Here is a 12,534-nt window from a genome sequence, read left to right as displayed (position 1 = left end):
ATGGAGTACCTTTATTTGTGTTTCTCATTATCTTTAATTTTTAAAGAACTCTCTAGATGAAATGTGGAATGGCATTTTATACTTTCACCTGTAATGGAGTCGTTCTGTTGTGCCATGACTACTATCTCCACCACTGGTAAGCTGAAGCTTCTAACAGTTTGAAATGAGCTCTTCAGCAGCACAGCACAATCTAAAGGCTTTGAAAATCAAAACTCATTAAAGCAAACAGAGTGTGGGAAGTGTCAGCAGCTCCGATGCCACAGCTGCTCCAATATTTCAGCACCGGGCCCTGGGCCCGTCTGTCAAAACTGAGCTGCTGCTCGGTTCGTGCTGGGTCAAACTGACTGCAGGCTTCAGTTTGAAGATCTTTCAGTAACGTGTTTGTGGTTGACAAGATAAGGAGCTAAAAAGTAAACTCTCCCTGGACCTGAAGGAAATCTGCAAAGTGACAGAGCTGCAGAAAGAGGCAGTGTGGTGGCAACATTTTCAGGTAGCGCTGCAGCAAACAGGCTCGCCTTCCAAGAGAAAGTAACAAGTAGAGCGTCTCAGAATAAATGCATTAGTAGTAAATTTATTGAAAAAGATACAACCAATTAGATGGATGGTTCACGGTCCAGAAATATGTAACAGAACGTTATGGAAGTGCATTTTTATAACCTTTTTTTTTTTTTTCATTTATGCCTTTCAAGACTTTGCACAACAGTCACTGCTTTACTAACAACATTTAAAAAGACGGGTTGGCTCTGTCGGCAAAATCATGAAACAAAATTAAAAATAGCTACAGTAACTACAATTAGAAAACTTGAGTTAAAATTAAACATAAAAAACTTAAAACGTTCTCTTATTTTACAAACTATGTTCACTGGGGTAATAAAAATGAAAACAAAAGTAAAAACTTTTGTCAGCACCATTTTCTTGTTTTTCAAACTCTGTTTCAATTTAATCAATTCTTCCACAGCTGTGGCAAAATGTCCGACACACTAAGATCCCCTTAAACATGACAATAAAAAGGTCAGCCAATTTATTCAAACTAGAAACGCCTCATTTTTGAGGAATGGTACAGCGTCTTTCTTTCAATCTAGATGCGCTGTAGTAGCAAATTAAAAAACAGTCCACTTTCTGCACCATGTCCGTGTCTGTCCCATCATTACAGTTAATCCAGCAATTCATAATCAACTATGGTGGCAAATGTTGGACATGTCTCTTCAAACACCGCAACAAAGATGGAGTGACACAAAGAGGTGGCAACATGGTTCAATATTTATCAGCTAATTTTGCTGGAATGGTTTATGATAAATGACCACAAAGGTCAAACGAGTTAAACCCAGCTGTACGCTGAGGTTGTCTTTCCAAAAGACAACGATACCCTCATCCCCGACCCTAAAGTTCCTTGATCATGACTCTATAAGAAAAGCCATTAACAATTTCAACCAATCATCTCAAAAAAAGGACAAAAAAGACTAAATGCACAGTTCTCCTTCCCAGTAAAGTTATGTCTGAAATGTAAAGACTTTTTTATTGTCCCTGTGACATTTGATTTGCTGTGCGTGATGTCGCTGCCCCCTGCTGTTCAAGTTACACAAGGTGGAATAAAGGAGCAGTGGGTTGTTCCAGGATTTGATTGTGCATCTGGGTTTGTGTGACAACGTTTTTACGGCTTCTCGCGAAGGTCGATGGTCCATGGTTTTAATCAGAAGTGGAGATACAGTAAAAGTTCTCTGATAAAAGTTCAAGGAGGATGGAGGCAGGCATCCTTGAGTGTCCGTCAGTCACATATACATGTAGCTGGAGCTTAGTGTGAGGAGGGTTTTAGGAAGGGCTGGAGGGACTGTTGGAAGAGCTGGTGTCAGGTGATGCGCTGGGCTGCTGCTGGTCCTCCGGTGTGCTGTCCGCCTGCAGCGACGCCATGGCCGCCGACGAGTACTTGCACTTTGAAGAGCCGCATTCGCAGCTGAACAGCTTGCTTTTGACTTCCCAGAAGTGGTCGCCGTAGTTAAATCTGAGAGGGGAGGATGACAAAGCAGATGGTTTTAGAAAAGTATTGCCTTTTAGGGTTGAAATAACAACTTTTATTGCACGGTCACAGGTCTACTAAGATCTTGGTTACAATCAGGCTGTTTGGATGGCAAGGCTCTGATTTGGCTGTCAGTGGACGTGGCTCACAGTGTTGAATTGGTGGCCAAAGATTTCACCAAGACTCTGTCACAACTTGCACCTGAGAGAGCCCTGAATCACACTGTACCAGGGTCTTTACTCAACACCACAAAAGCAAAGTGGTTTATGTTTCTTTTAAAGCAACACAAGCAAGAATCGCTATTTTTGCCATTTGGTACCCCTACAGTTTCAGAGTGGTAACCTGCTGTCATAAATACACATACCTGAAGGATTGCAAACTGTTTATACGGTCAAGAATTTGATGTATGAGCATTTGTTGACAATTTGAAGGATTTGAAACCAGCGAATATGACATCAGAAGCCAAAGAACCATGCTGACTGACAGGGAGCAGTAGTACTACAGAATGTTACATAAATACGACTCTGCACAGTTTTACTAAAGCTGAAAACACACTGGCTCCGCCACAGCAAGTGTGCCGCCGCTAGCACACACTGGATGTGTCACACTGCAGCTCGTTAACAGACAACCACTCAAAGTTATCACTGCTTTTACTAGAGATCTGTACCTCTTGCACCTCTGCGTTAGCTTAAAATCATGTGTGGACAGCCTCTAATTAAACTTGATTTTTTTTGCCTGAAGAGCCAATCTCTAGAGCTTTGCTTCGCCAGGTAGTATCTTTTTTGCCATTGTCTTTATAGTGTCAGGACTGTGAGTCCTTTAGCTCTGGTTATTTCTCACCCTCAACAATTAGAGGAGTCGAGCTGCCACAGGAGCAGAGAAGAGGAGCTGCTGCAGGAGCTGGTATATGCAAGCAGAGAGCCAGTGAGGGAAAAATGCATTTAGTCCCGGGGGTGGTGAGGCTGGAAATGGGACAGTGGCTTAAAGTGCTGTGGGGCAGAGCATCCAGGAGCACTGACACACTGTCACAATCTTTCCTAAATAACATTAGCAGGGACGTACACTCTGCTGTCGGATTGGCGTCGTTTTCACTACAGCTTGTGTCAGACCAGTATAAACAGTCTGCAACCCTGTATTTGTCTGTTAGTTCACTCTTGTCCGGCCTCATGCTCGGTCACTCTCTTTTTCTATTATTGCTCTGTTAATGTCCTCTTCAGTCTCTTCGCCTCTGTTATGATGTCCAGACTGAGAATACCACAAGTCCCACAAATAACTAAAAATAATAGATTTAGAAAATATATATTAACAAAAAAAAAAAAAAAAAAAAAAAACTCGGGGAAAAAAGAAAAAAGCTAGGGAAAAACTACATTTGTAATTATTATTATTACATATTTAAAATTATGGTACAGAATTATTATAATTAATTATTATAATTTTATTTTAAGTATTTTTTTCCAGGTAATTTCCTAATTTATTTTTACTAATTTTCTTGTTTTGAATTTTCTCTTTTTACTAATTTCTTGCAATAATTTTGTGTCATTTCTTCTTTTGTTGCTCATAATCTTCTTCCCATGTCTTCAAAAGAAATCAAGCTATTTTGCTCAGGTTTCAAAGGTTTAAATGGAAACATTGGAATCACGCATACAGACGAAGAATTGAGAAGTCAAAATTAAAAGCAGTGCCAAACAGCTGAGCTAGCTGGTGCTGTAAAGCGTTACACTTTAGCGACCCAAAGGTGACCCTCACCAAAGCCACATAGTGTAAGAACAAGCATTCAGGGTGCTGAGTGGGAATGAAAGAGACATCATTCTTCTTATTACAAGTCAGTGTACCAGACTGTTATTTTAAGCTACAAAAAAGTTGCTTTAAATACTAATTAGGCCTCCAACTGTGTCAGCTCTCAAACTTAACAGAGCCTTGGCCACTAAACTACATCATTTTGCCATCATCACTGGAATCAAATATTTGTCTGACGCCAACTCAAAAATCTTGTGTCTGTGTCTAAAAGACATGATGTCTTAAACTGGTTTAAAAAAAAAAAAAAAAAAAGTTACCCAAGCTCCTCTCCAGCCTTGATGTTTTCACTGGCAAAGAAGGCAATGTGTGGGAAACGAAGGTCCTGGTGCGTCGTGAACACTCGACAGGCAAACAAGTTGGGCTCGCACATGTGATTGAGGAAGCGGCTGATGTTTCCATAGAAACGGGCATCGATGCAGTATAGATCCTCAGGCTGTGAGGGAAGGTAAATCAAAGACTCAAACCAAAAGACAAGCTGCGAGCTGAAAGAAGTATTCTGCATGGAGGGAATCTCAAAGTAAAAAGTTAAAGAGAACATTATGTTTAAGGGATAGTTCAGGTGTTTTGGGGTTGTATGGGGTTCTTAGTCATAGTCAGTGTATTACAACATCATCATCTACATCACTTCAAAAAGATCAAACTATTCCTCCAAAGTAGAAACTACGAAATTATGGTTTTCATTATTTTCTTTCCATTGACACCTTCATCCATTTCAGAACATGTTCTCAGTGTATTAATGAGTCGGTTCTTTACCTTATCATCCAGGCTGAACAGGTAAGTGTCATTCTGCCTCATCTCTGCTTCTGCTTCGGAGATGATCTCACCCACGTACCTGTTCAAAAGCAGGCGGCGCGTCAGTAGCTGCAGAAATCACTGATGTTGTTTACAACATGTCAAGATTTTTATGAACGTGGAATTAGAAGGTTTTATTCAGGAAGACTGCAGTTCTGAGATACTGAGCTTCAAGATTTTACATCCATGCTGGTAAACCTGTGATGTGTTTTCGAAGATCAAAATATTCACCCAAAGATTATTTTTAATCGAATAAATAACATCAAACAGACTCTATTCAGCACTAAAAGATCATGAGTAAGTGGATGACTCAAACTCAAAGTTATCAACTTCATCACATTCTGTTTAATCAAGTCATAAATCAACCTTAATAATTTAGTTTTCCCCTGAATCCTTATAATGAGCAGTGAAAAAGTTAGCCTGTGTATGTTGTCACCGCTGTTGTTCCTTATACACACAGCACAAAATAAAATGTCTTTATTTCTCTGTAACTGGTTCTGCTTCAAAACTTGACTTATAACCAATCAGCACTGACCAGCTATGCAACCAACCAAACAAAAAAGTTAAGAAAACAAAATGGCACATGAACTAACAGTGTAGTAAACATCAGGGACCGTAAACACACATTTTTAACATGACCTTACAGCTGAATGCAGTCTGGAGTGTGCCAACAGAATAGCTGTAGCTTTTTAAGTAATCATCATTAAAAAGATATTTTAAAAGTGTGTTTAAATGGTGCATTGAAAAACAGCTCTGTTGGTTGCTCTTGATTCAATTTCAATTCAATGACAGGACAGCCCGAAGCGTGAAAGGAAGAAAGACAGGGCCCAGCAAGCATTTTTTGGTTTAAAAAAATGTCTAATAGCCGTCTAAATGAAGACCTGACGTCTAGGCTAAATCACGGCTAAATTTGGGCTGTCAGTGAAAATTTGGTAGACGTCTAACCATAGCCAAAGTGTAGATGTCATCAATTATACGGCTATGTAGAGACCATGTCCAAAAAATGCAGATAAACATATTTTAATTACTGTTGACTCTCCATACGTGATTGAATATCATACCGCACGCCATCTGCAATGGCGAAAATTACATTTCATCAATTTCAAAATTAAATCGGCTAGATTTGGGTTACGTGTGGCTAGACTAAATCGGAGCTAAATATAGCCAATACGTTTAAATCATGACTATTGCTTGCTGGGGGGACAACATGCAGCAAAGGGCCACAAGCCGGAACCAAACCCTTGCCACTGCCATAGTTTACTCACAGTTCGTAAAAGAGGTTTTGATATAGTTTTGCTGTTATTACAAGCAGTTGCCTGTGATTTCAAATCATCAAGAATTTTCTCCGTTCTTGGATTCTTTGGTCTTTGTTCTCTTTGTCTGTTGGTTTGGTAATCTCAGCCCTAAAAACAAGACCAAGTTGGAAAAAGTGGTCAAGTTGTGCTGTAAAATCACTGGTGTTACTTTTAATAACCTGCAGCATCTGTATGAGGCGAGGGTCACCTCTAAAGCTCTGTCTATTGTCTCAGACTCTCAACATCCCCTCCATGTTGAGTTTCAGATGGTTCCATAAGGGCGGAGGTTTTGCCTCCCTAAATGTAGCACTACAGATCGTCCTTTATTCCTTCTGCTATCACTTATCTTAACCAGCAGTGACCACTAATTGTCAATGATTCATCCCTGACAGTATGTGATTCTGCATTCTGTGCATTCGGTATTGTACTGTCTGTTTTGTTTTAATTATTTAATTGTTTAACTACTCAATGTATCCCAAATTGCCCCTAGGAACATAAACGTTTTATCTTACCTACATGTAGAGGCATGCAAGAAAAACATTTCCTTCACAAATCAACATAACATGGGGTAAGTAATTAATATACAGATGGTAATTCGGGAGCTGAAGAATTGCTGTAAGTGACACTTCTTACATGTCACTTGATCACACATGCAAATTGAAAATATTACAGCGGAGATAAAGAAATATTGTTTGTCATATTATCATTGGTGTTAAATAAGTGTGCCTGCAGCATTAAGAAACAGAATTAGTAACTGTCAAATTTAATTTATCTATCTATTGTATGTATTCAATGCAAACCAACTTTAAACACTTAGAATTTTATTGTGTCTGTGTATCCAAAGCCTGATGTATCTGACTGCTCTGTGCCACAGAGCCACACTGTCGCACTGGGTGACATGTTCCTGATTACCACGATCACATATGCTGTAGTTTATTTTGAGTCAGTCCCACGTACACCATCCTGCCGCCAGAACAGAACTCACGAAAGCATGAGATGTGTATTAATCCGCTACTGAAAATAGTCCCCAACATATTTCCTCCTGTTTGAGTCACGTTAATTAAAACTGCAGTGACCAGCTGTTTCAGGAAATGACTGAGCCTTCTGTAAAAATGACACTATTTATTTTTGGGAGGTTTTAAAGATTTACGTGATATAATTGGGACTGAAAGCCACAGACAGAGTGGTGTACAGAATGTAAATCCCCTTGAGGCAATTAGTGGTTGTGATTTGGGCTTGATTAATACTGTTTACTTGACTTATCTTTGAGGTCACTCTACTTTCATTAACAACAAAAGTTCATATAATAGAGGTCCACTGTGTTGCCATTTTATTAAACCAACAACATTTAGATCAGCAACGTGTTTCTTAAAATAACTGCCAAAGAAAACTGAGGGTTTTTGTGTTTTTCTGATACGGCACACAGAGTTGTGATTAGAAAAAACACTAACAGTCGAAAATAGTTACGGTACATTAGCAGAACACCTCAGTGACACCGACAGCACTTGTGAGTGTGAAAAAGCAGAACGCTTAACTATATCTGAGCTGCTACCGTCTGGCAGGAGGTGCAGAAACTGCATGTGTGAGAGTAGCAGGTTTTGCCTCATCTGCCCAGATTACTAAATACATGAATAATCACTCACAGATCGGCAAGGACACAAGCTGAGGCTGCACTGTACTATGGGCTTAGTGGCTCCAGAATGAAAGGTGAAGTGCAAATATAAAGAATGCTTTATTTGTAAATGGGACTTACTCGCATACAAAGGTCCCCTGTGGTATGTCTTGTACTGCACGGACACCCCAGCCCTTCTTAGCGGTCCTGAAGAGCTGAAGCCTGGTCCTGGAAGATACACAGCATCTTTAGGTTTACCTTTACACACCTCACTGTCTTAATGATGTTAGCCTGTTACAATTAGATGTTTAACAGTGCTCCCTCACACAGCTACAGAAGTTGCAAAACTTTCAGAGACAAAAACAGGGATCACTTGACAGAAGATGAGAATTATCTAAGTACCTGAGTCCATTTTGCACGACACGATTCTTGCAGGTCCTCCAACAGGAGCACGCATGGTTACACTCAAAGATGAGAGGAGGCTCTTCACGGCAGAATTCAGGTAGAAGACAACCTCTCTGAACACAACAAAAAATTAGAATTACCACCTTGCAGTTGTACGTCTTCATGCACCAGTCAGGCCGCAGCGACAGTTTACATCCACATCTGTGAAATAGAGCTGCAGCGATATACCAGTTTCAAGGTATACTGTCATATAAAAGTTGACGGTTATCATACAGTGTGTGTTTGCTTATCTAAAATACTTAATAAAAATGCAACAGGATGGATAATCTCCCCTTTACTTCAGTTAAAAAAATGCTTCTTGATTGAAAATGATGGTGAATGGATCTGCAAAGCGCTGAAGTAAAAACTTCCCAACTGAAATGTCCACAGAAAGAAACCCTGATTGCAACCGATTAACTTAAATGATGTAATGATACTTTATTTCAAACTTTAATATTTTTAATTGGTGACTAACTAACTTTCTGAATCATCTTGTTAAAAGACGACAGTGCGGTCTGTCCGTGCAGACATCTATTCTTACCTTATCATACCAGCAGCGCAGACTGAGCTGTCCACACATGCAGATGCTCGCTGAACAATCTTCCTTACAAACACAGTACTGGATACACAGAGAAAATAATACTGGTCATTTCACAATGTCAATCGCAGTTTAAAATATATATGATGAAGAGGTTTCTAACTCACCTGTAGGTGTGTTATATTCCTGTCGATGTTCATGGGGGAGGTGACACAGTTTTCAGAGATGTATTTGTAGTCGTCTGGGTAAGGTTCACTGTCGACAGCGTTGACACAGGGCAGGGGGACGCTCTCCTGCCCCAGAGATATGTCACTGTGAACAGAGCAGATGCTGGTTAGAGGCAAAGTTTTCAAAGTCAGGGAGAACTGGTGCAGAGGTCGTGACTAAAAAATGCTGGGGTCCAAGCTGCAGTGTTTCACAATCTGATACGCTGTTAAAGGGCAAACTGCTTTTTAATTAATCTGGATTCTTTCTCTTTTTCATGTTTTTGTTTTCAAGTGACTAATGGAGACTACATTAGGTCCAGTAATGAGCGAGAATGCTGCAGCTGCCAGCTGCAAAACAGGCCGCAATGTAACCACTCGGGGCATTTGGGCACCGTCACTTTACATCCACTAATAAGGCGCCGATCACACAGAAAGCGTTTGGCAGGATGCAAAACGACACTGCCTTTTTTTTTTTTTTTAATTGAATGCCACTAGTAAAATTATTGCCAGGTTTTTGATTTGAGAGGCGGGCCTTCCGTGGTGGTCACGACAAGTTTACAGCTGGTAAACAATGGAGGAGAAACTGGTGGTAGCAGTCGATGGATACCCAGAGCTATACGGCCTGGCAACCACCCCATCATGTCCTTGCACTAACCTTTGCCTGTAATCAATCAACTGTTTACTGTTTATTTTTCCCTAGTAATTAGTATCTAGTTCCTAAAATGTTGAGGCAGAGGGTACTTGCTGTAGCTCTGATTGAGGGTGAGAGGCTGTCAGGAAATACTTTGTTGGTCACAGGGAAACAGAGATCTGTGTGGGTACATGAGACCCTAAAAAAGAGGGTGGGTCACAGGGAGTATCAACAGTTGGTCCAGGAGCTTCTCCTTGATGATGGCTGTTTCCAGGCATATTTTAAGATGACTCGGGGGCAGTTTGACAACCTGCTGTGTATCGTCAGCTACCACCAGTTTCTCCTCCATTGTTTATCAACTGTAAACTTGTTGTCGTGACCACCACAGAAGGCCCGCCTCTCAAATTATCCAAATGGACAATGGGAAGAAAGGTGATGAAAAATAGAGATGAAATGGGACGTTTTCCTGCTCTAAATTTTTTCAGCTCGAGGAGTTCAGAGCACTCTGGCAAAAATGCCAGGCACCTAGAGTGCAGAAACACAAGGTGCGTCGCAACACAAAAACTGCAAGCAAAAAGCTTCATTCTCATTAAAAACAATTACAAAAAGCTGCCGCCAGCTGCTACAATGCTTTCTGTGTGATCAGGGCCTAAAAGTGCTGTTTTTTTTGCCACTGACAGGCTCAGATTATTATTCTAAGTGTCTGGCAACATTATGGAAAGGATCCTACCGAGACTCCATTAAGATAAACAGTAACTTAAGCGTGAAAAGAGCCAGCATATTTCACATCTAACTGGGTGAGTTGTGGGTTTATTTCAACTAAACCAGAGTTGGTGATTGTCAGACGAGTAGAAAGACGAACCAACACAGATTTTGTGATTTTGTTTAATTTCTGTTGACTTTGAATTAAGTGTCTTTTACACAATGATAAAATTACTGATTATTTAAATGGAGTCTGGTGGGTTTGGTAATAGCAATTTTCGGCTGTTTCTGGTTAAACAAAAAGGATCTTACTCTTTAACAAAAAGATCTATCTCTTTAGGGATCCTTTTCATAACGTTATCAGCCACATAAAATGATATTGTGATCATGTCAGTGTTAAAAAAAGGCCTTTCAGTAGACATAAACTGACACTGAACGATTTCCCATTAATTATTATAACCTATTTTGTGGCTGCAGGCTGCAGCAGTCTCGCTCAATACTGGACCAATTTCAAAAACTGTTGTTCCCATTAATCACTCAAAACATTCAAAAACATGGGACAATTGGGTCCAGGCTGAAAATTACCAAGTTTACCCTTTCACTCATGGATCTATTACTCAACCTGACCTTTCTAAAAATATTTCCTCCTGTATCTGTGGCCACATGTCCACCCCAACTAATCCCTCCCAGTGAGAGGCAAAGCACAGTATCACTCCAACCTGTGGAGGACTTTCTCCTCTGTCCGAGCATGCCTGCTGTTCCTGGCGTCCCTCTCCCTCCTGTTGGCCTGCAGGGCCGCCCAGGCCTTTGAGTTGTGGCTGCAGCAGTCTGGGGGAGTCTCTCCCTCGCGGTTCTTCAGGAACACATCTGCTCCTCGACTCAGGAAAAGCCTGAGGAGACCACATTGTGATGATGAACAGCAGACCACTCCTGAACAACTTCTGAGTCAATGCTCTTGTTTTTAACTGCAGTTAAAAAAAGCAGGTTATTTGTTTTTCTCCCTGATGGAAATAACTTACGTGACACAATCCAGACGATTCTCCCGAGCAGCGATGTGAAGAGGGGAGTCTCCGTGGATGTTGACAGCCTGCAGGTCGCAGTGGGCGTTCAGGAGCAGCTCAGCGATCTCCACACTGCCCGAGAACGCTGCCCAGTGAAGGCAGATGTTCTCTTCCTGGAGAACCGAACAACACAAACCAACAATCACATCATATTTGAACCCTCTGTGACGTTTATGAAACACCAAGTGGACAGACTCCTCAGCCAACCTTGTCCCTGATGCTGATGTCAGCGCCTTTGCACAGGAGCAGCTTCACCTGGTCCGCATGCTTGTACTCTGTCGCCCAGATCATGGCTGTCCAACCTCCATCATCCTGAGGGAACAAAACAAGACACTGACGATTTTCATAAACACAAACACATCATCTACTTGGTGCAAAAGTTCATCCGAGGAGAGACTGTGTCATTACATCACAGCTGCCCTAATGGCTACCTTCTTGCAGCAAGGTCAGACATTTCAAACAACAGTACATCAGATGCAGTGCAGTCCTCTCTCTGAGCTCTGCATGAGTCCTACAGCCATCTATTTCTAATTTACTGGCATCAATGTGCATTTGAAAAAAGCATACAGTCCATATTTAACACTTACTCATTGTACAGCTTTAAAAAACATGAAAAAGGTGCTTCAGAAGGAGCCACTCTGCTATCAAATTAAAAGGATCTGATTGAAATCCATCTTGTTAATGTACTTTGGACCATTTGCTTTAACTTCAAATATTGCAGGACTGTCCATACACACAGGCTATACTCCCTAATATATACTCTATGCAGGCATCATACCCTTGCTGAGGCATTACTGACTATCAGCTGTACGTTTTCAGCTACCGAATCAGACATGTGCTTCTGTGTATGGTCAGACAGTTAGAGAAGAAAGTAATCGGACAGCAGCATCAAATGCAACTGAATAATGACGACTGGTAACGAAGACATCCCTGAGAAAAAACACACACAATACATAATTTTAAAGCCCTAAAGTGAACCTGAAATCAGAGATGATAAAAGCGACTGAAAAGAAATGTGCAGCTGCACCGACCTGACAGTTGATGTTGATGAGTCCTGTTGTCAGAAGGTGCTCAACAATGTTGTAATGGCCAGACTTGGCCGCTAGGTGGAGACACGTGAACCCTTCAACATCCTGAAAGCAGCAAAGAATCCAATCACTGACAGATTTCAAGTCTCAAGACAAACTCAAAAAACATATTTAGGCAGGTGATTAAATAACAAACCTGTTTGACAAGAAACCACTTTAAAGGGATAATTCAGATCTTTTGAAGTGAGGTTGTATGCAGTACTTATCTATAGTTAGTGTAATACATACAAGAGATGTTGATCAGCACGCCCCCAGTTTGGAGAAGCAGGCGGGAGTACAGACATGGAAGCTAAACAATGTACTGCTGTGGACGGTGGCAGCAACAAAACGCATTTTAGCCACCTTCAAAAAAAG

General features: G+C 40.9%; 1 protein-coding gene across 2 annotated transcripts in view; it reads right to left on the bottom strand.

Annotated features, from left to right (window-relative positions):
* Window positions 1-555: 555 nt before the first annotated feature.
* ehmt1b (euchromatic histone-lysine N-methyltransferase 1b) overlaps window positions 556-12,534 on the bottom strand; it is a 41,764-nt gene continuing 29,785 nt past the window's right edge. For both annotated transcript variants that reach the window (XM_049604362.1, XM_049604361.1), the window contains exons 16-26: window positions 12,124-12,225; window positions 11,300-11,404; window positions 11,051-11,205; window positions 10,751-10,921; window positions 8,660-8,804; window positions 8,496-8,573; window positions 7,913-8,028; window positions 7,652-7,738; window positions 4,565-4,643; window positions 4,069-4,244; window positions 556-1,999 (exon numbers count right to left, since the gene is read on the bottom strand). In XM_049604362.1, the coding sequence (XP_049460319.1) occupies window positions 1,810-1,999; window positions 4,069-4,244; window positions 4,565-4,643; window positions 7,652-7,738; window positions 7,913-8,028; window positions 8,496-8,573; window positions 8,660-8,804; window positions 10,751-10,921; window positions 11,051-11,205; window positions 11,300-11,404; window positions 12,124-12,225 (1,404 nt within the window). In that variant the 3' untranslated portion in view covers window positions 556-1,809. The remainder of the gene's footprint in view (window positions 2,000-4,068; window positions 4,245-4,564; window positions 4,644-7,651; window positions 7,739-7,912; window positions 8,029-8,495; window positions 8,574-8,659; window positions 8,805-10,750; window positions 10,922-11,050; window positions 11,206-11,299; window positions 11,405-12,123; window positions 12,226-12,534) is intronic.

Source organism: Epinephelus fuscoguttatus, linkage group LG18, assembly GCF_011397635.1.
Source record: "Epinephelus fuscoguttatus linkage group LG18, E.fuscoguttatus.final_Chr_v1".
Lineage (NCBI taxonomy): Eukaryota > Metazoa > Chordata > Actinopteri > Perciformes > Serranidae > Epinephelus > Epinephelus fuscoguttatus.
This window is presented reverse-complemented; position numbering and strand designations above follow the sequence as displayed.